This window comes from Chelonia mydas, chromosome 11 (assembly GCF_015237465.2).
Source record: "Chelonia mydas isolate rCheMyd1 chromosome 11, rCheMyd1.pri.v2, whole genome shotgun sequence".
NCBI classification, from domain to species: Eukaryota; Metazoa; Chordata; order Testudines; family Cheloniidae; genus Chelonia; species Chelonia mydas.
The window spans coordinates 28,347,572-28,371,241 of record NC_051251.2 but is presented as its reverse complement, the minus strand read 5'-3'; the positions used below and the strand labels follow the sequence as shown (position 1 = coordinate 28,371,241).

At 37.7% G+C, this 23,670-nt stretch overlaps 1 protein-coding gene across 7 annotated transcripts in view; it reads left to right on the top strand.

Moving 5' to 3' along the window:
- Positions 1-23,670, top strand: part of PRPF40A (pre-mRNA processing factor 40 homolog A) — a 46,917-nt gene that overhangs the window by 14,722 nt on the left and 8,525 nt on the right. Inside the window, exons 5-20 of one of the 7 annotated variants that reach the window (XM_043525646.1) lie at positions 1,029-1,051; positions 4,066-4,143; positions 4,236-4,346; positions 4,735-4,855; positions 6,080-6,104; positions 6,501-6,872; positions 7,937-8,045; positions 9,135-9,199; positions 9,911-10,075; positions 14,292-14,400; positions 16,551-16,701; positions 18,487-18,620; positions 19,014-19,170; positions 19,279-19,382; positions 19,564-19,680; positions 21,440-21,577. In XM_043525646.1, coding sequence (XP_043381581.1) covers positions 1,029-1,051; positions 4,066-4,143; positions 4,236-4,346; positions 4,735-4,855; positions 6,080-6,104; positions 6,501-6,872; positions 7,937-8,045; positions 9,135-9,199; positions 9,911-10,075; positions 14,292-14,400; positions 16,551-16,701; positions 18,487-18,620; positions 19,014-19,170; positions 19,279-19,382; positions 19,564-19,680; positions 21,440-21,577 — 1,979 coding nt within the window. Of the gene's footprint in view, positions 1-1,028; positions 1,052-4,065; positions 4,144-4,235; positions 4,347-4,734; positions 4,856-6,079; positions 6,105-6,497; positions 6,873-7,936; positions 8,046-9,134; positions 9,200-9,910; positions 10,076-14,291; positions 14,401-16,550; positions 16,702-18,486; positions 18,621-19,013; positions 19,171-19,278; positions 19,383-19,563; positions 19,681-21,439; positions 21,578-23,670 lie in introns of all 7 variants that reach the window. The other 6 variants (XM_037912297.2, XM_037912296.2, XM_037912293.2 and 3 more) reach the window with 6 other exon arrangements.

The window sequence follows — 23,670 nt, the reverse complement described above, 5'->3', positions numbered from 1 at the left end:
TTCCCCTTGTTTCAGGCCCTCTTCCCCCAGGGGTATGTTATGATTCAGGCAGGCTTCCACAGTCAACCAGCTGTTCTGGTTCCCATCCCAAGAAGCCTCTCTCCTGACTTGATGTTCCCCTGTAATTCTCCTTTCAAGGCTGCCACTCCTCCTCCTGGGAGTCACCTAACAGCTAGGTTTTATCATGTTAAGGAGGTAGCCACCTGATTTACATCTGGCCCCATTTCCCAGCTGATCTGCTGCTCCTTTGAATACCGATTTCCTTAAAGGTACTATGTCAAGGAACAGGGTTTGACTGGCCCTGGGCCCACTTTCCCTTAAAAGGGGACAACAACTGTGTGACCATATACAACTTCTAACAACTCATGTAGCATTGTGGTACATGTACCACAGTATGGAAATTTTGGGGATTTTTACTGCTACTCAGTCTTCAAGAGTGAAGCTCAATAGTGCTTATGCTGGAAGAAAGAAAGGCTATTTGACAGTAATTGGTTTTTCAATTGGGTGGTTGATATGGATTCACACTCCTGACCCTCCCTGCTCTCTTTGGAGTCTTTTAATTCAAATTCTGAGGACATGGCTCAAGAAAACATTTAAGCACATGCTTGTGTCCTAAGGACTTAAATGGAAATTAAGCACATGCTTAAGTGCTGCCATGAATAGAGTTGTTTTCCCTGAACTGGGACCTGCATAATGAAAAGTAGATTGTGTTTGTGGGTCATGGCTCATTATAGGCCCGGAACAGCTGGTGCTGCAAGAACGTGTGTAGCCCCAACAGACATTCTTGGCAAAAGAGTTCTGGTTGGATGCCCCTGGGTGCCCATTCCAAGGGTTAATCTATCTTCATAATCTTCTTGAACTGGAGTTACGGGTAGGTCATTTATCTTTTAGTTTTTATCAAATCTTTTATTTACAGTAAGTCATTTTTTAATTTATAAAAGGCCAGAGGGGAAAAAAGGTAATTTAGAAGTGTTTTGCTAGAACACTAGTGTTTCTCATTCTGTTTGTGTTTTTTTTTTTTTAAATAGGCACTACACCACCTGGAACACAGGTGAGTAAAAACCAAGGCTTCAGAAAGTTAATAGAAGTACAATGACTGTAAGTCCATGTATGGACATTTAAAGAAAAACCTTAATTTGATTCCCCCCCCCCCATGTTACTTTTACTAGCACGTTACTTATAAATCAGTTTACATGCTTAGGGATCAATATTTTTTTCTATTAGACTACCAGTCTTTGACTAGTGTTTGAATACTTTAGTTGCCTCTGAAGTATTTGTACTAGTTTGTCAACCACCACTCTTGCCATTCAGTATTTAGACCTGAATGCCAGGTGTACTGAGCTTCTCTTTGCTCCCATTGAGTTTTCTGATTAGAACATAAGAACGGCCTTACTGGGTCAGACCAAAGGTCCATCTAGCCAAGTATCCTGTCTTCTGACAGTGGCCAATGCCAGGTGCTCCAGAGGGAACGAACAGAACAAGTACGGTAATCATCCAGTGATCCATCCCCTGTTGCCCATTTCCAGTTTCTGGCAAACAGAAACTAAGGACACCATCCCTGCCCATCCTGGCTAATAGCCATTGATGGACCTATCCTCCATGAACTTAACTAGTTCTTTTTGGAACTCTGTTATAGTCTTGGCCTTCACAACATCCTCTGGCAAAGAGTTCCACAGGTTGACTGTGGGTTGTGTGAAAAATACTTCCTTTTGTTCTTTTTAAACCTGCTACCTATTAATTTCATTTGGTGATCCCTAGTTCTTGTGTTATGAGGAGTAAATAACACTTCCTTATTTACTTTCTCCACACTAGTCATGATTTTATAGACCTCAATCATATCCCCCCCCTTAGTCCTCTCTTTTCCAAGCTGAAAAGTCCCAGTTTTATTAATCTCTCTTGGACTTTTAGGAGAGTGTTTTTCTAGTTCTTCTAGTTCTCAAGACAGCAATCATTAAAATATATCGAAAACAAAGTAAAATAAGATTGTGATAAAAATAATGTAATATTTTTAGGTCATGGAAAATTTTAATGATTTTTAAACCCTGGTATCTTGTGAATTTTGAGGACTGAAATACAGACTCAACGTTAGCCAACTTTGGTTTTGCAAAGCTGAGAAGCATTTTGAGATATGGAACCTTAAAACAGGCATACAGTTCCTTAGTGTAGTGTTGGGTATTTTTGCGCTGGTGAAGAGCGGAAATTACTCCTTATTTTTAAATCCTCAAATTTCCTATTGATTTAGTTAAATTTAAAAAGGAGAAATTTTCACGTCTGTTTAGTGTTCATGAAACTTTTGTATTGTTAGCTCTGAAATGTGTAGTCTGTATCAACAGAACAGTATAGCACAATGTCATCTTCATAGTTCCCTGACACAGCCATGTTCAGAACGAAAGAGCACTTCAGGTTCCATGACTACATTCAATTCAGCTGAGATTACCAACAAGGATCTTCATTAGTGCCAATTATTATAATGGTTTGTCATAAGGGATAGAAAATGTTAGAAAATGTGGTCAGAGTCTACTAATCTGGAAAACACGTGTACCAGTCCATCAGTGTTTCTAGTCCTAACAGGCTCTTTGATCTTAAAGTGTGGGTGTTAACTAATTTTATAACAATCTATTTTGCTGTTATTGAATTAAACTGTTTTTTTCAGTACTCTAATAAAAAATTAAATGTTAATATTTGTATCTCTGATACCATTTCTACTCCATGCAAAATCTTCAGAAGGTATTTGGATCATATGTTTTTGTTGACATTTTTAAGTAGTTCCTGTTCCCATGTTCAGAAGTTACCACAGTACTATAACTTACTATGAGCAAATATTGGTGTGGAGGGTTAGATGAAGGGAGAGTAAATAATCTGATATTTCTTTCACTTAATTGGTCATTTTAGCTTTTATACTATTGGAAAACTGGGATTACAATCTTTAAAATGTAAGGAACAGGTCTAACTCTAACAACACTCAATAGAGTAGCCACTAAAATTAGGTCAAAATTAAAATGTGGAGGGAGGCAAGATGGTTATCAATGTGATTTTTTTTAAAGTCTGATAGCTCATGGATAGGGCCCTACCAAATTCACGGCCATGAAAAATGCATCACGGACCGTGAAATCTGGTCTTCCCCCTGTGAAATCTGCTCTTTTATGTGCTTTTACCCTATACTATAAGATTTCACGGGGGAGACTAGCTTTTTTCAAATTGGGGGGTACTGACCCAAAAGGGAGTTGTGGGGGGGGGGGGTATCACAAGGTTATTTTAAGGAGTTGTGGTATTGCCACACTTACTTCTGCACTGCCTTCAAAACTGGGAGGCCGGTTAGCAGTGGCTCTTGGTTGTGCACCCAGCTGTGAAGGTAGCAATACTGTAAACACCCCCCTCGCCCCCACACAAACTCCTTTTTCAGTCAGGACCCCTACAATTACAACCGCGTGAAATTTCAGACTTAAATAGCTGTAATCATGAAATTTATGATTTTAAAAATCCTGTGACTATGGAATTGACCAAAATGAATTTGGTAGGGCCCTACTCAAAGACCACCACTGCTATAGACAAATGTCTGTACACCAGTGGATTTAGCCTTTTCAGCAGGATTAGTGTGGCACCAGTCCATAGCTTAATATAACAATTCCCAGTCTTGGATCATTGTAACTTTCAGTCTCTCCTGATGTACATAGGTGTCATTTAGGAAGTAATTTGAAACTTTGAACTTATTTCATGTAGCACGCTAAACTGCCATCTTATGGAAATGATTTTCAGTCATTATCAACCTAAGTTACATTTAAAAGTGACCTAGATGTCCTGAGCGTGTGTGCATGTCTGTCAGTCAGTCATTGTCTATCTTGGAGGAGCTACTGTGTTGTAAGTTTTCCTTTTTGATTCTTCATTATACTTTAAAATCATTTACTGTAAACAGGAAATTTGTAAATCTGAATCAGCTTTAGGGTTTGTTTTTTTGCTGCTGTTCTGTGTTTAAAAATTCTTATTGGATATATTTAAAATACATGTTGTTTTTTTTAAAATTTAAACAAATAAAAAAACTCCGTGTACTCTTTTTTCCCCCCTCAGATCACACATCAAATAGTTTGCGCAGCCCAGCAAACCACCACAACCAACAGTTCTATAAATGAAGATCCTTCTAAACAGGTTTCACCAGTTTCTACTTGTTTTTAACTTTTCTAGAGTTTTTTATAGAATTCCATTATCGCATTTTATTGCTTCTGTTTTATTTTTCCTAGAAATCTATGTGGACTGAACATAAATCACCAGATGGAAGAACTTATTATTATAATACTGAAACAAAACAATCTACATGGGAGAAGCCAGATGATCTCAAAACACCTGCTGAGGTAAACCAAGTTCATTGAAAGATATGGAACAAGTGACTTAAAATAAGTTCAGTGGACTGTCCAGGAGACATGCATTAAAATTTTTATTCCAATGTAATTTACAACTGTAAACACCCGTGCTCCAAAAAGCAAATTTTATCAGTTCTAGATAGACTGTCTATAACTGAATTGGATAGATTCTTCAAGATACCCATTGATGTGCTTTTGAGATCACAATGTGACATCAGGTTTACATTTTGCTGTTTTTCTTCAGGATATTTTCATTGTATGCATTGTGATATGTTTTAAGTTGTTTTTAGGCTTATTTTTGGTTTTTTTTAGGATATTTTAGCAGTTTTGAAACATCATTGTAACAAGATTTTTAACAAATGTTTTTGCTCTCTGTTAGCAATTGTTATCTAAATGCCCTTGGAAAGAGTACAAATCTGACTCTGGAAAGCCTTATTACTACAATTCCCAAACAAAAGAATCACGCTGGGCAAAACCCAAAGAGCTTGAAGATCTTGAAGGTAACAGTAATGGAAATTAAGCATTTTGGGTATAATGTAAATGTTATTTCTACATGAATTATGGCACTGTTAGTTTAGTGTAGGAATAGTTCTTCCTATTAAAAATTAAATAGAGTGAAATAAAAAAGAGATGCTGGAGCTTTTCCCCAATAATATAAAATTATAACTGAACAGAACTGGTCTGTCTTATTTTAACATTATTCAAAGTCTCAAAGATTAAACTTAATTCAATGTCGTCATATTCAGTGGATTTGAAATAACAATGGTGTTAGCTATCTTAGTTGAAAAATCAAAATTAAGCACGAAGCTGTGTTTGTAAATGACGTTGATAATCTGTTTCCCTATTGTTCCCGCCAACCATTGCTTCAATACATTATTGTTGGGTAAAGCTAATTTATCAAAGTCAAAACCATGCATACCTCCAAAGCGCATGTGTGTAAATCTTTATTTTGAGATTATCTGTTTAATTTTGGGGGCTGGGAGATGATGGGAGGCAGGGAGAAAACCACCATCATCTTTTATTTGCATAAAATCATATTATGACAGAGAAGAATATAATCTAGGTCTCATTTGGATTTCTTCTTGCTCTTACGTAAACGTAATGCTATAGTTTGTTCTGGGTGGAGTGTAATGCTGCATTAGTGTTTATTTTGGATGGAGTATGGTCAGTATTTTTGGTAAATCAAAGCCGTGGTGAAGAAATTACAAAATGTTAAAATAATTTTAAGGAAGCTAAGGTAATAGAATAGTACAAATGGGGAGAGTTGAGAGTGGGTGGGGAGGGGGAGGCATTCCAAAGATTAGAAAAGCAGCACTGGTATTTAAAAACTAGATAGGAAAAGATTACTGAAAAGGAAAGATGCAGTTGAGTAAACTCTATTTGTCTGTATTGAAAGTGGCATTGGTGCCTGATGAAACTGAAAATATTTACTTCAGTTTGAACAGAAAGAAAAAGTAGTAGATGCAGAAGGCTGTTCAGTAAGATTTTCTGTGTTTTGATGCTTCTAGAATTTCATTTTAATCAACCTATCTTTTAAATTATTGAAACAAGAATATTAACATCATAAATATCAACAGTAAAAGAATAGCTTGATCTATTTTTATATACCTGACCAATTTCTTTAAAAAAAAATATATAGAGCAGTAAGTTTTTTCTTTTCCAAACATAAGCTTCTTGTGAACCGTTGCATTTCGAATAAATATTTTCTTCTTTTGCCTCTGTAGCGATGATTAAAGCTGAAGAAAACAGGTATGTTTCTAAAAATACTTCTTTTATTAGATTGATAGTATCAATGCCTTTCTCTTGAAATAAACTTATAGCTTGCTTTCAATCTGTAAAGTGTTTTAATACTTGATTACCAAAGTCTATTTTCACTATTTAATTTTAGAAGTGTTTTTAATTTAAAAATCTTTGAACTTCTGTCTGTCTGTTTCTGTTAAGTTGTCTTATAAAGAACTCCCCACTTTTGAAGTTGTTCTAGATTTTTTTGTTTTTTTGGGTGAGATATAACACTTTGTAAGGCCTAAAACTCTTGACGATGTCCATAGAACCTGATTTAAACTGTAATATTTTCCCTTAAGGTTAATTGAACTTGCATGACTATAAAACTCTTATTTCGATTTTCTTAATTCATATATTCAGCAGTAAACCAGAAGAACCAACTCCAACATCTTCTGCTCCAGCTGTTGCAACAGAAATTACAGATACCACCGCTGCTGCCGCCGCCACCACCACCACCACCACTAGTGATGTTGAAACTGCCGTGGCTGCTACTCCAGCCACTGCCATTCCTGCTGTAGCAGCTGCTCCTGAAGCTGAAGCTTCTACAGTAGCTGCTGTTGTAGAAAATGAAAGTACAGTAACTACAACAGCTGAGGAACAAGTGCAGCAAACTACTACCACCACCACCACCACCGCCGCTGCCACAACCATCGCCACCCCTGTTGTACAAGAGCAGAATGTAGAAGCTGTCACTAACACTGTAGAGGAAACTTCTAAACAGGAGCCTTCAGTGGAGTAAGTAAAATCCAATAATCTGGCTTGGAATACAGCTCCTTAATCTGAGGCTTTTTAATGTTCAGAGTTGTGGGATTGTAGTTATATTGGAGGTGGCTAAACTTTTTGTTCAGATTTTTTTCAAAACAAAAAAGAGAATGGAGCAAAGCTAGTGGAGAGAAATGGTTAAGAAAAAACACAAGGGAAGAAGGCATTTTAAATGATATTTTAAAGGCCCCCTCGTCTCTCTCGGGTTATTCATTTATTTGCCAAATTTAATTGGGGATTGTTGTGACCCAGGACTTCTGATTTTTGAATTTTATTTTAGAAAGATAAAGAAATGTTAGATAAACAATATTAAAACATACAGCATACAGACTGCCATTGTGAAAAGTGAGTTAGACTCTTTGTTTTAAGTATTCGAGAATTTTAGCAGGCAGCATCATCATGGAACAGCCAGGTGCTTGTATGTAATTTAGAATATACATTTTTAAAAATACAAAACTAAGAAAAACATGTAGCCCACTCTGAATAGGCTGTTGTTCCCCACTAAAAAATCCGAATCAAATAAACCCACTAAAGTTGGTATCACACCTTCCCAACTCACTGCAACTACTCTGTCATCCATCTCTCGCCAAAAGCCTGTAAAAACAGTCAAGTTTTGTAGTGTACTTTGAAGGTCAATAGTTTTAGGCAGGGTTAGGAGTAATTGAAAGTTAAGACTCTTTCACAATTAACACCCTCTCCCTCCGCCTCACTTAAATCAAGGGGGAGATAATTTGAGCAGGCAGTTGATTCCAATAGTGGCACCACTGTTCTAAAGAGAGAGGTATTTTTAGAATTACTTGTTCAGAAAATCTGCTTTTGAGTTTTCCCCCCATAATGTGTATCATTTTATTTTAGACTAGCAAATTTTAATTTTTATATAAAGTATTAATTTCCATCTTATTAAATTATATTTTTGAAAAATATTTCTCAAATGTCTGTTAATTGGACATCTCTTAAATTGATAATGACTCTTTTTGGTTTAAATGAAAAATAGTGTATTTACCTAAAGTATGTAATATTTTGTCTTTAATCCTTAGTGTTGCTCCCAAAAAAGAGGAAGAGGACACCCAGCCAGTTAAAAAAACATATACATGGAATACGAAAGAAGAAGCAAAGCAAGCATTTAAAGAACTGTTGAAAGAAAAGGTTTTTTAAATTGAATCAACTCTTTAAACTCTTCTGAATTATTTGCCTGAGAAATTACTGATTTATTTTTTTAAAAAGTTAACTTTCATATTGGAGTAAATAAGGAAAAAGAGTGTTATAGAGGAAGTGTACTTGTTTAGGCAATTTTTATATATTGCCTGTACTTTTTAAAAATATATTTGTGTGTAATCAGGAGCTCACAGCTCTTCTCCGTCCTCTGTTTTCCCCCAGTATAATGCAATTTTAAACTCATAATTTTGTCCAAAATCTAGAAATTGATGATTTTTAACTGCCATATGAAGATATGGCAGAAAATTATCAAGATGCCAACTGACAAAGACGAAAAAATGTCACTATGTTTAACAGCAGATGTTTGAACAAGAGTGACTTTCACGTTAAAATACATTTGTCTTCAACAAAAATCCATTTCCTTTTTCCTTATTATAATTACTAAAGCCACGCGTGTTTAGACAGGTTCTCTTTTACGATCCATCCTTTGTGAAGTCATAATTCTGTTATTACATTCCACATTGTTATGGAAATTACAGTAAATGTTATAATTCATTATTACTTCACTGCAGGATCAAAAATACGGAGCCCTATACAGTTGTCCTTTGGCATGCTTTCTAAATTTCCCACCATTGTTCAAAAGGTGGAGGGTATGGTGAGAAAAGAATAATCTAATGCTCAATTTCCCTCTCAGTCTATTTATTGATGATGCTTTCTGTAGTGTTCCCAAGACTCTAGTGTCCAAATGCAGTAGAAGAGTGCCTGAAAGAGAATCAAATGGTAGAAATAGTGATGATGATCCTAAAAGTGCCCCATATCTCTCTTACTGACTGACTTATGAAAACATCACTTTATTTTTACTAACATACGTAGTTATTATGAAGGGGTAATAGTCTATTATGAAGGGGTAATAGTTTGTACAGCTCTCTTGTTAACATCAGTGAGAAGTCTGCTGTGCCTCACCACACAAATCAAATACTTCAATCTAGTCTGTTTATCAGTATTTCCAAAGAAACCGTATCACCTTAGTATGTTGGTACCAAATCTAGTGGTTACATTATTGATTTAATGTCTTCACAGCGTGTACCATCCAATGCCTCATGGGAGCAAGCTATGAAAATGATCATTAATGATCCTAGATACAGGTACTGCTTCCTCTCTTCTCTTTAATCTACATTGTTTGTCACAGACCTAATGTATATATGCTTTGCCCTCATCAGTGTCATATTTGAGCACTGAAATGGGATTTGATCAAATACTGACAGTTCCTACACCAAACCAATTGTCTTTTTTGAGTCTGACCTGTTACTAAAGTAGCAAAATACCTTAGGAGCTGAATATGTTCACCAATGAACAATGGAATGGTACATGGTCTTAAAGAAAAGATGTATTAGCAGTAGTAACTAGAGTTAAACTAATAGATGGTCTTCACATTTTAAAAAATCTTCATGTTTATGTTTGTTATAATGGAGATGCTGAGAACTTTTAGGGCCATATTTTCAAAAGAGGTCATTGCTCTCATTGGGAGCTGTTCTGTGCTGAACAGACTTTAAAATTTGGCTCTACATTTAATGTCCAAAATGCAGCCTGAAAGTAAGACCTCTCATGAGGCTATTTGGTAGTATGTTATAAGAAAAGTTATTTTGGCTTAATAGACTTTATTTAAAGACATGAAAGCAGATACGATAGCCTGAGTATTAATTTCGTTCTGTAGTGTAGGCTTCACTTTGTTTCACCAAACTTCTATTAACTTTTGTGTTTGTATTTTATTCTGTATGTAAATAAATTGGCATTATTACTTTTATTTTCTAATTCCCATTTTGTGTACTTAAAATCTTGTTTTTCTTGCTGTTCAGTGCATTGGCAAAGTTGAGTGAAAAAAAGCAAGCCTTTAATGCTTACAAAGTCCAGACAGAGAAAGAAGAAAAAGAAGAAGCAAGATCAAAATACAAAGAAGCTAAAGAATCCTTTCAACGTTTCCTTGAAAACCATGAAAAGATGACATCTACAACAAGATACAAGTAAGATCAATTTAATGTACCACAATGACCTATCTCCGTTTCAAGTTCAACCTTAAATTTACTTGGCTTGGTCTCTGAACATGAACCTTTGTATAATGTTTCGTCTTTGAAAAATCTAAAGTCTTGTCTACACTTAGTGCTGCAGTGAAGACACGACCTACGCTTCTTCTGTCAGCTTGGTAATCCACCTCCCCGTGAGGTGGTAGCTAGGTCAACAGGAGAATTCTCCTCTTGACCTAGTGCTGTCTACACCCGTGGTTAGGTTGGTTTAACTATGTCATTCAGGAGTATGGATTTTTCGCGCTAATTTCCGACCTAATTATCTGTTGTAGGACCAGGTCTTTAGATGGGTATGATGGGGCATAAATAGAGTGATAGCATTTGAGTTCAGGTATCTAGAAATGAAGGTAATACATGACAAAACACTTCCATATTTTGATTTAAAAATAAACACAATAGTTCAGTGATTTCAGGGGGGAGGGATAGCTCAGTGGTTTGAGCATTGGCCTGCTAAACCCAGGGTTGTGAGTTCAGTCCTTGAGGGGGCCATTTAGGATCTTGGGGAAAATAAGGGACGGTACTTGGTCCTGCTGTGAAGGCAGGGGACTGGACTCAATGACCTTTCAAGGTCCCTTCCAGTGCTCTGAGATAGGTATATCTCCATATTATTATATTATTTCCTATACATTAAATTTTAATCTTTCTATTTCCCAGTATGGTGTTAAATTTCATTTTTTGTTCAAGAAAACAATAGAATACTTAGGGCATGTCTGCACAAGCACTTGTGCAACACTCGGGCAGGCCATGGAGTAACTGTACATGCGCACCCTGCTACTGCGCTCTAAAAGTTCCCTAGTGCACATTGACGTGCAGTGCTCACTAGGAAACTTTTAGTGCACAGTAGTAGGGTCCACACAGACACTTAGAGCACAGCATGCGTTAACACTGTAGATTTATATCCTATTTTGCCACTCAGTAAGCTTTGGTGCAGACATGCCCTTAGTGGCCTTACCCATATCACCAGGCTGATAACTAGAACGAGTCAGGCAAGTTACAATTCTTTTCTCACAATAATGAAAGAAATATATAATAGGAATAAAACTGAGGTTAGTTACATTGTTTGTTAGTTACTTGGCAGTGTCATGTAAAAATTAATGTCATTACGATCAGTGTAAAAACATAGCATCATAGAAATTAAAGAGTTTTATGTCAAAGGAGAACTTATTTTTCTGACCTATAACCATAAGAGTTCAGAGTGGGAAAAATTTTGTCATGTATAAATTGTGAAACTAATCTGAAAATAGTTTCTGATCCCAGTTGCCATTGCTGGTATTCCTGATACCACAAATGATGAAGTTTCATGAGCAGTAAGTTCAGTGCAGAAGGTTGCAAACAACTTTCTTTATGCTGGTTTGTTGCAGAAGAATATTTTGGTATTTAATTTTAAAAATAATATGCAGATCACTGACAAACTGCTCTTTTACAAACAAGCCTTTTGTACAGTTTGTACCTCATCAAATGAATTGATTCTAGAATCCCAGTTTGCTGAAGTTATCGGCAAAAGATTTAGAGCAGATTGATGGAATTTTTTTCAGATGGAGCTAATTTTTGGTTCATTAGCCTTCAGTGTTCCTTTTAACAATGAAAGCAATAAACTTCTTAGCTTTAATTCAAAATGTAAATTGTAGTTGATTCTGAGACGCAGAGGTTGTCAGTACAGGGGGCCCTGGTTGTGAATTTGCTTCTTCTGGTGTACTGTCAGATCCAGAGATTTAGCCATTTTGGCATGAAAGAAGGCTAAATATTTCTTCTTTCTTTTTTTTTTTTAAAGCCAACCCTTTGCCTAATACAAAGCATTGATCTAAAAAAAAAAAAAAAGACAATTTTGGTTTATAAAGCTTCTTTTCCTACTTAGATGTTACAACTACCTATTATTAAAATATATAAATTTGCAATGAAATTGTGTTGGTGGAGAATCACAACATAGCATGAAACCTGTTGTCCCCCTTAATGTTTTTAATCTTTATGATTTATTCTTTTTTAGTATTCTAATTCACCCTGTCCAGAAAGCTGCTGTTTGAACTCTGTTAGTTTGTATGTTGTCCGAGATTAACGATTTTTGCATGATGATAGAGTGCACAGTGCATTTGTATTTTTGCAATAGTAAGAGTGCTTACTTGCATTTTTTCCTTAAAGTAAATATCCAGAAAGACAAAGCAAAAATCCAGTGCTGATCTTTTTTCTCAAATGTGAAAGTAGACAGAGTTTAGGGGGGCGGGAAATTATTCCTACTCACCTCTTCTGAGTGGGTAGCCTTACCTGGTAAACTTCCACATTATTTTCTGTGGCACTTTCAACTAAGCATGATTACTTGATGGTACCCACATCCTAATCATTGCTGTTAACTTCTTTTTCTAGCCTATGAATTAGTCTCGTAATTTTTGTGATGGTAGTTATGAACGTGAATTTATTCTTTTCCCTTCAGCAAAGAAAGCTGTGTATTGGTATTCCTTTTCTGTTTGATTTTATGGATTGATTTGTGAATCTTGGTTTAGTATTCACATGAAACGGTTGGCCCCAGGATCAATGTGGAGTACAGTTTTTATAAAACATTTCAGAGCGCAAAGCAAAATCATTGCTGAATCCTGTGGCACTATTAACTTGTTCTAATTAAACAGTTATGTCAATTCCAAAGGCTTTCTTTACTTCTGACGTTTTATTTAGGTGAACATATTTGCTTGAGCAATAAATACAAGTTAGTAGACCACTAAAAAATGTGAATGTCTTCCAGTGATGTGGGAGTTGCATTGGCTTGTTTCTCTCGGACTTGTAAGAATAAAAATACAAAATCTAACTCCACCACCCCTCATCTGTTGCACCCTGCTTGTTAATAGGAACAATTAAAATCTGAGCAACAGGGAAATAGATGTCTTAAATTTTGGAGCCTTTTCAGGACTTTCAGTGTTCTGAAGATTCTAAGTGTGTGTGTATATTAAAAATAGTTTCTAGCTCTGCTAGTTGTGAAGATAGTGGGATTTAGTTTAAGTGTGAAAATGTGTACTTTATTGGCTGCATAGTTACACAGGAGCATAGTACCAAATGCGATCAGTACTCATCCTGTTTATTTGCATGTGCTGATAACTTTGAAGCCAAAATACAGATTTTAAGGCTAGAAAGGCACCCTTGGATTATTTAATCTGACCTCCTATATATTATAAACTAAAATTAAATTAAAGTAAGTGTGTGAGAGGGGAAAAAATAGTAAATGTAAATTTAATTGGGATTTGTATATTGTGCCTGTCAGTCTTTAGGCTTGTAACCAATATTACCATATAACCCCCTGCCTCCTAAAACCTCAGATAATTAGTCATCCACACTTTAGTTTCTTTCAGTGCTGCCACACACTGCTACTGGTAAAACAGGTGACTCTTGTATTCAGTTCTGAGCGTCACCAATTCCAGGCTGTAGCAGACTAAGGCCTGGTGTACATATAAAGTTGCAATAGTTTAACTAAAGGTGCAGTGTTGTATCAATTGAGTTAAAACAGTGCAACTTTTCTGTATGGATATTCTCTTATATCGTTTTAAAAATGGCTTACATCTGTTGTTTAGCAGGGGCACTCTAAACCAATGTAAGTGTCAACCACAAAGTTGCACCAGTTTAACTTTACCTGGAAGTCAATAATGGGGAGCCCGTGCAAGTGATGTAGCATAGATGTTAAGGGCTTCACCTGGAGGCCCAAACAGAGTCATCCAGGCCAAGCCATTACCACTAGTCCCAGATCATTTTACAGCAAATGCCACCCCCACCCCTTGCTTTCCCTTAAATCTCATAGTTTCTCTGGTTTCATTTTTCATGGATCCTTCCAATCTATGAGGTTAGGCAAAAGCTTACATACTGGATGGCTTATTTTTATTGAGCTCTTACCTGTGACGTAGAATTAAAATATTTACATTAACTTAATGTAAGATACATATTTCTTAAATTCTTGTTCACTGTCCAGGGAAATAACTAAAATGTAATCTTTATGCATAGTTGGAAGTAAATAAACTTGTTTGAAGTAATCCATACCACTTGACCCAAAGAGAGAGATTTACCTAAATGTTTCCAGCTAAAATGTGAAGCTTTGTGTAGAGACTACCACCACTATATTTAAATCGGTGTACGCCAATAAGTGAGTATATGTATCTCTTTTGGTGGATTTTTTTATATACAGAAAAGCTGAACAAATGTTTGGTGAAATGGAGGTCTGGAATGCAATATCAGAGCGTGATCGTCTTGAAATTTATGAAGATGTCTTGTTCTTTCTGTCTAAAAAAGAAAAGGTAATTTTTCTTCTAGTTTTCAAGGTTTATCTCAGAGAAAAACAATTTAATCTGAACCTACTGAAGAAAGTAAAGAATTTTCTAGGTTGTTTTGAGTCTAACTTTTCTCTTGCCAGTGACTTAGGAAACCCCATCTAGAACTGTTTTACATTGTACAGTATGTAATTATCACTTCCGTGAAATAGGCTTATTAACTTCATGTTCCCACAAAGAACAATCTGTTCAATGTGGATATTGCATAAGTGTATATAATGCACTTTTGAACAAAAGCCTTTCTCATACTCTATACTACATATTGAAACAAATTATGGTCCAGAGCCTCAGCTGGTATACATCTGCATGTTTCCATTTACATAGCTGAAAATCTGATCTTTTTATATATATAGTATGCACAGTTAACCCTGTACAACGTTTTAAGGCACAAACTGAAGAACAACGTCTGTAGTTTAAAAATGTAGGGAGAATTTAGATAGAAATTTCCCTAAAATAAAATTTGTCTATAACTCTAGGGTTAAGGTCCGTATTCTTGCAAAAAAAAGATCATGCTTTTTGCTGATTAGAAGTGGTCAGAACCTAAGTTTTAGGTTTCCTATGAAAAGCAGCTCCTCCACCAACACAGTGAGCCCCATGGTTCAGCACTGGTTCTTTACACTCTTACAGTATGTCTACACAGCAGCTGGAAGACACCCATTTACTAACTCTGCTCAAGGTAGCATGCTAAGAATAGCAGCATAGCCAGAGTGGCTCAGGCTAGCCACCCAAGTATGTACCTTAGTGATGAGGTGGGATTGTATTCAGGCAGCTAGCCCAAGCTGCTGCCTGTGTTGTCACGTCCACACTGCTGTTTTTAGCATGTTAGCTCAATGAGAGCTAACACCTGTATTTCAACCTGAGCCGGGAATTCACCACCCAGCTGTTGTGTAAATATATGCTTAGGACAGTGGTCCCCAAACTCTTGAGGGTTGCGCCCCCTCTTAGTGTGTACACACACACACACACACACACGCCAGAGCTGGGAGTGGGGCTGTGGATTGGGGTGTGGCATGGACAGGGGTAAGAGGTCTAAGGCTGGGGGTGGGTATGGGGCCAGGAGCGGGGCTAGGGATGGAGCTGCAGCCAGTGGCCAAGGCTGTGGGCGGGAGAGCAGAGACGCAGCCAGGCCCTGGTGGTGGCCAGCAGCTGGGCCCGTGGCCAGGTGTGGCTCTGCTTCTGGACTGGGAATGGAGCCGTGGCCAGGAGCTGAGAGAGGGGGCAGGGCTGGGAGTGGAGCTGCAGCTGGGCCTTTGTGGAGGCTGGCAGCCAGGCCCCAGCCTATGTGGAGCCACAATGTGGGAGGGGGCAGGGCCATAACAGATCTGGGGCCATGGCAGGGCTGAGTGGTGCTCCCTTCCCACCTCCCTGAATGTTCCTTGATGCCCCCCAGAGGGGCGCGCCCCACAGTTTGGAGACCTCTGCTTTAGGGTCTGTTTACATAGCTCAAGTAAGCTAGCCCACATGAGCTAACTCAGGTTAAAATAGCAGTGAAAACACAGCAGTTTGGCTTTTAACTCATCAAGTTCAATCTCAAATTCCCCTGTAGGCTTTAATTTGAGCTGCTAATCTGATTTTTAAAAGCAGCATTGCTATGTCTTTGCTGCTATTTTAACCTGAGTTAGCTGTTGCGGGTTAGCTAACCTGAGATAAGATAACATTTTGTGTGTGCTTCCATCCCTACCTTAAAGAAGAGTGCCACCACTGTATCATCAGTGGTCTGGGGTCTCTAGCCCAGAGGCAGTCTGCATGGTAGAGCTGCCATGGACCCTAGAAGCCCAGGGAGCTGCTGACTGAAATTGACATGATTCTTGCCAATTTCATTGCTGCTATTCAGGGAATCAAGAAAAAAAGGGCAAATTTTGAAATACTGAAATTTCCTGTGAAAACTGAGTTTTGGCCAGCTCTAAATGTGACAAGATTATGTACAAGGTGGTATGGCCATGGATTCAGGTGATTTTAAAATCTGTATATATTATTTACTGTTTGTGTGTCCAAAATTTGTCATTTTCTTTGTATATAATCAGAGGGTGGTACTTGATCTTATCTGATGTGGTACTCAAGGAAAATCAATGCATGGCTGATTTATTTATTTATTTTGCCCTGACTACTCGCTTCAGGAGCAAGCCAAGCAGTTACGAAAGAGGAATTGGGAGGCTTTGAAAAACATTTTGGACAACATGGCTAATGTAACATACTCTACCACTTGGTCGGAGGCCCAGCAGTATCTGATGGACAATCCTACATTTGCAGAGGATGAAGAACTTCAGAGTAAGGAGGGGAAAAAAAAAAGTGGGAATCTCTTGAAGAGGCTGTGGAACTGGTTTAGTGATGATTATAAATAGTTAAATTTTTTTTGCCAAATCAGCAACTGCTAAATGACAGCTGCCAGCAACTTATGTGAAATCATAGGACTGGAAGGGACCTCGAGAGGTCATCTAGTCCAGTCCCCTGTACTTGTGGCAGGACTAAGTATTATCTAGACCATTTCCGACAGATGTTTGTCTAACCCTGCTCTTAAAAATCTCCAATGATGGAAATTCCACAACCTCCCGAGGCAATTCACTCCAGTTCTTAACCACCCTGACAGTTAGGAAGTTTTTCCTGATGTCCAAACTAAGCCTCCCTTGTTGCAATTTAAGCCCAGTGCTTCTTGTCCTATCCTCAGAAGTTAAGAACAACAATTTTTCTCCCTCCTCTTGTAACAACCTTTTATGTACTTGAAAACTCTTATAATGTCTCCTCTCACTCTTCTCTTTTCCAGACTAAACAAACCCAGTTTTTTCCATCTTCCCTCATAGGTCATGTTTTCTAGACCTTTAATCATTTTGGTTGCTCTTCTCTGGACTTTCCCCAGTTTGTCCACATCTTTCCTGAAATGTGGCGTCCAGAACTGGACACAATACTCCAGCTGAGGCCTAATCAGCATGGAGTAGAGTGGAAGAATTACTTCTTATGTCTTGCTTACAACACTCCTGCTAATACATCCCAGAATGATGTTTGCTTTTTTAGCAATAATGTTATACTGTTGACTCATATTTAGTTTGTGGACCACTATGACCCCCAGATCCCTTTCCACAGTACTCCTTCCTAAGCAGTCATTTCCCATTTTGTATGTGTGCAACTGATTGTTCCTTCCTAAGTGGAGTACTTTTGCATTTGTCCTTACTGAATTTCATCCTAATTACTTCAGACCATTTCTCCAGTTTGTCCAGATCATTTTGAATTTTAGTCCTATCCAAAGCACTTGCAACCCTTCCCAGCTTCAGTATCTAAATCATCGATGAACATATTGAATCGAACCAGACTCAGAACTGATCCCTGTGGGACCCCACTCGTTATGCCCTTCCAGCATGACTGAACCACTGATTACAGTGGGAACAGTTTTCCAACCAGTTTTGCACCCACCTGATAGTAGCTCTATCTAGTTTGTATTTTCCTAGTTTGTTTATGAGAAGGTCATGTGAGACTGTATCAAAAGCTTTACTGAAATCAAGATATACTATGTCTACCACTTCCCCAGGCTTGTTACCCTGTCAACGAAAGCTATCAGGTTTGTTGGACACGATTTGTTCTTAACAAATCCATGCTGACTGTTACTTATCACCTTATCTTCTAGATGTTTGCAAATTGATTGCTTAATTATTTGCTCCAGTATCTTTCCGGGTACAGAAGTTAAGCTCACTGGTCTGTAATTCCTTGGGTTGTCCTTATTTACTCTTTATATATCGGAAAAGGGCACATATAGTGGAAAGATTTATTTGAAGTATTTGACAAATATCCCTCATGCAGTCTTCCCTGTTTCATGGCTATCTTTGGCAATGTGGGCGATAGCATAAGTGCTCTTCTCCTCAGCCCAGTGTTCTTTATGGAACTCCTGTATTCGTTAATGACTAGGATCTTTCAATTCTTCTGTGTAGCTTCTATCTTTCATCACTACTGGATAATGCCCTCCCATTATTACACTTTAGTGATGAATGAGGAGAGAATTTTCTGTTAGCAGCTTATCAGGTAAGAAATTTCTCAGTCAGAAACCTTTTCTTTTCTCCTTTCTAGATATGGATAAAGAAGATGCACTGATTTGTTTTGAAGAACACATCAGAGCTTTGGAAAAAGAAGAGGAAGAAGAAAAACAAAAGAGTTTGCTTAGGGAAAGGCGACGACAACGTAAAAATAGAGAATCTTTTCAGGTTGGTGCAACTTTAACTTTAGAATCTAACAGCTTTCAAATATTCCAGACTTTCATACAGTCTTTTTAAAGTAAGGGTACTAGGTTTTCTTGGCCTGTCTAAAATATACGGATAATTACATATTCCCCTGCGTAGTAAGTCAGTTTCCCCATATAGCAATGAAAGGAGTGACACATTTTAATAAGTAAGAAAATGTAATTGGAATGTCGGAAGAGGGGATGAGGGACCGCAGGGGCAGGTGTTGTGCCTGAAATTATTTTTTTAATTGTGTTTTAACAAATGGTTAGGTTTCAATTTTAATAGTGTTTCTTTCAATTATTATAACATGAAGTATGCGAAAGCACACTTTCAAATATGTAAAAACGGACACTTTTATTCCATCCTATTTTGCAGTTATTTTTGGATGAATTACATGAACATGGGCAGTTACATTCAATGTCCTCCTGGATGGAGTTGTATCCAACCATAAGTTCTGACATCAGATTTACTAACATGCTTGGTCAGCCTGGTAAGACTACTTCCTCTTCCAACAATGTAGAAAGTGATACAGGTACAGAGACTGTAGATTTGGGGCAAAATAGAAGTGTGATGTTTATTTTCTAATTTATTTTTTAAAAAGTGCAGCTCTTTGGTTAGAGCTAGCTTTTGACTTCTCTAGTTTTTTCATTAGGATCAACTGCACTTGATCTTTTCAAGTTTTATGTTGAAGATTTGAAAGCACGTTACCATGATGAAAAGAAGATAATAAAAGACATCTTAAAGGTGAGGAAAAATGTGCTCTCCTTAATAAGAGTAACAAATCTATCATTTACATTTATTAAACTAATAATGTAACTCTTTGACTCTGGGAGTTGGGATTTCACGTTGCGCTAATGCAGTGTGCATTAGCGCTAACGTGAGACTTCCTGACCCACCTGGTGCCAAGGAGGTAACTCTCTTGCAGGATAAAGGATTTCTGGTTGAAGTGAATACTACTTTTGAAGACTTTGTTACAGTCATCAGTTCAACTAAAAGAGCAACCACTTTAGATGCTGGAAATATCAAACTGGCTTTCAACAGTGTAAGTTTTAACATTCCCTTATGTTCATATTAAGAAAATTGTTTTAGAAAATTTGTTTTTATCAGGGCTTGCCTACACAGGGGTCTGAAAAAGCCACCCCCCTGTGTGATGTAAGTTACAGCAACCACACCGCACGCTATGTCGGTGGAAGATGCTCTTCCACTGACATAGCTTCTGCCTCTCGTTGAGATGGAGTAATTGTGCCGACAGGAGAGCACTCTCCCATCAGCATAGTGCGTCTTCACCAGACATGCTACAACAGCACATGTAGCTCAGTAAAGTAGATTTGCCCTCAGAAACTGAAATGTTTTCTCTGCATCATTTTAGGTGTGTTTTATGAGTACTTTGGTAAATATAGTGTGTAAAATAAGCTGCTGATTAAGGGTGCGTTTCTTGATATTGCCAGTTTTGAGAATTCAGATTGGAGAGGCACAGTTCTTGTTCAAAATCTAAATAATCCATTCTAAAGTACAACTGTAGAGTAGGGATTCAACAATGTCTTTGCATTTGTAAGCTGATGCTTCCTAATGAACTTACATTCAATATTGGCAAGTTGTAACAATCATTCTCTATTGCAGTGGTCTCCAAACTTTTTTGATCGCGCACCCCTATCAGTAAAAATTTTTTGAGCATGCACCCCCAATATATGCATATTTATTTATGTATAAATTATATACATATACTACTGTACTAATATATTATGTAAATTATAAAACATACACAAAAAATAGAAATTGAAAAACAATGAGATAAAGATGAAATAAACAATATTTTTAAAATTTTTGATTTTATTTTATTGGTACAAAAAACCTCTTTGCTCTCACTAAATAAATTATTATTAATATTTTTAGTGAGAGCAATGTGATGGAATATGCTTTATTTTTGAAAATCTTGGTTTAACACTTTGTGATACAGCGGGCGCTCAGGGTGGGGTGCGGGGTCTGGGAGGGAGTTAAGGTGTGGGAGGGTGCTTAGGGTGGGGGTGCGGGAGGAGGCTCAGGTCTGGAGCAGGCAGGAGGTGCAGAGCACTTACCTGGGGCAGCTTCTGTTTGGTGGAGGGGGTGTGCAGGTGGCTCTGCACAGTGCAGCACCACCCCCATGGCCACAATTCTGGGAGCTGCCTGCCCCCCCCGCAGGCAGGGCCACCCGGAACGCAGGGGCTTTAGGGGCTTCAGGGTCCTGGGCTAAGGGGGCCCTGGCCTGCAGCTCTAAAGCCCCTTTCGGAATGCGGCCCTGCGAGTATGGGCCGGAGGACTCGGGAGGAGCAGGGGCAGCCATGCAGCCAGCAGCTGGAGAGAAGCGGCGCTTTCCCGTTCAAAGCGCTGCTTCTCTCCGGCTGGCTTTGAAGGGGAAAGTGCCGCTTCTTTCCAGCCACTGGCTGCGCGGCTGCCCCTGCTCCTCCACGGGCTGGAGGACTCAGGGCTGCCTCTTCCTCCCCCCCCCCCCCCCCCCCCCCCCCCCCCCGGCGGTGCTCCTCCTGCTGTGGCCCCCAATCGATCGTCTTGCGCACCCCGCTTTGGAGACCACTGCTTTATTGTGTCGGCCGTGGACTTCATTTGAGGCTTTGTGAGAAAAGAACAAATATAAAATTTAAGGTTGAGTAATGGAGCAGATAATGTAAACAGGCACAAACAAAATGGTAAAAAATACCAAAGTTGAAATATCTTGAAGCAAAACTACATGCTACCTAATTATTACTGTTCATTTCTTATGTGGATGTTACTGTCACTTGAATGATTTCATGACTTACTTTCTGTAGTTGCTGGAAAAGGCAGAAGCCCGTGAACGTGAGCGGGAGAAAGAAGAGGCTCGCAAAATGAAGCGGAAAGAGTCTGCATTCAAGAGCATGTTAAAACAAGCTACACCCCCAATTGAATTGGATGCTGTCTGGGAGGATGTATGTATTGTCACTTTTCACCTTATCAGAAATATTGTTTGTTAGTGGTGTGGTTTGCATGCAGATATTTTATGAATAAGCTCTCATATCTCATAGGCTCCAGCTCAGTGTTATTGCTATCAGTATAATTTACACACATGAAAATAGTTCTTTCCCATCTTTTAAAAGAATTTCCACTGAACTGAGGTAATTAATTTATTCTGCAGTACTATTTTTAACTGGCGAAATTATTATTCTAAAAATATAGTTCCCAGGACTCAGTTGTGTGAAAGGCAGGCAGTTCACCATAAGTACTTAAAAATCCTATAGTGTTGGTGATACTTATACAAAAAAGTTTCAGACCATTATGTAGCTCTTTTTCGTTTTCATAAGACATTTCTGGCAGGAAAGTTCTTCTGTGTAGATCTATTTTAATAGCAGGTGTTCACTTTGCTCTTTATTTAACTGATTATTCTGCGTCATAGGTTGCATTCTGGTAAAGTCTAACATCTGTTTTAACCATAATTTTATGGATAGTATTCATATCTTTTTTATAAAAATTTGTAAATATTGTAATGAAAAACATTAAAATATTTGTGAGGTTTATACAGTGCCCAAAGTTTTGAAGTTAGAATTTAGGAGAAATGTGAATACAGTTGGGTGAAACACTTTGGGTCAAATGGTGAACTCTTGTATCATTTCCTCCAATATCTTAATACAGTATGTTCATAGATACTCATTCAATTCAGATATAACATACTTTTAATATACGCTTCTTTAATTTATTAAATAGTAAAATTCCTCAAATATATACAAGTAGCAACTGGGCTATAAATGTAATTTGTAATAAATGCCATGGAAAGTATCTTCAAAGAGTGTATTCTGGGTCATATTTAAAGTTTCATTGCTCTTCAATTGTAGTATATGTTTTGAATCAAAATACCAAAGTAAAAACACATGAAAAGATGGGAGTTGCCTTACCAAGTGCGGGGTCAGTTCTAACGAGCCAATTCAATTAAGGTGGAAGTGGCTAAAGGGACAGCTCCCTTGAAACCAATGTGAATTGCGTGCACATGTTCAATGATTAGAACTTGGCCCGATACGTTGACAGAAGCACAAAAATTGTCTAAAAATTTCCAACAATTTTGCCCTCTTGCATCTCAAGCAACAGTGTATATTTTTAGAGGTCTTATATGCAAAAATGCATGCTCTTTAACTGAGAATTAGTTGTACAAATTTTCTCCCAAGCTGTATTTAGCATTGTTACTTTATTTAATCAACTTCTAGTAATTTTTAGTGCACACATGGATGCGACATCTGGGTGCATCATAAAACAACAAGCATCAATTGTTTAGCTAAGTGTGAAGAACCATTGCAAGAATATGGAAAACTTCAAAATATTTTATCAAAACCCCGTTAAATATCATATTGCTTTTTCTCTGCATTTCCTTTGCCATTGTCTTGTCCATTGTTGCTCTGTCATCAACATATCTGTCTCTTTATATGAAGTTTGTTTTCCTTCACATCTGGTTCATGAAGTGATATCACAATCTGCTGTATGATAGGTGTTTCAAGCTAATAGTGGTATGTCAAATGATAGCTCATCAAATTGTTGACTACAATGGCAAGACTAAAAGAAGAGAGCTGCTATTTCACACACTTAGAATGATTGGAAAGAAAATGTAGGAAAAATGCATTTTTTGATGGAGGTGTTCAGCTGACTTTCTAGTGAGTGTGTGTGTGTGTGTGTGTGTGTGAGAGAGAGAGAGCTTGTGTGTGAGAGAGAGAGAGCTTAAGTTTTAAGTGGGGTCAGAGCACTACTTATTTTAAGCATAGCAGAAGTGAACTGTTAAAGATGTTCACTGATAGCCATGTAAAAAAAATGAGAATGAGTCTAAACCTTTTAGAAGAAACATAGGTAGATACCTGAATATGACCATCTTAATCTTTGGACATTTGGAAGTGTGGAGCACATTGTATACGTGAACTTGTTGTGGTGAGAGGTAAATTCACCCTGTAGCAGTAAAATATGTTTTTCCATTTATGAGATAGTTTGTTTTACTTCATTGTTAAACGTATGTGTGTGTCTGTCTGTCTTTGTAGTAATATTTCAT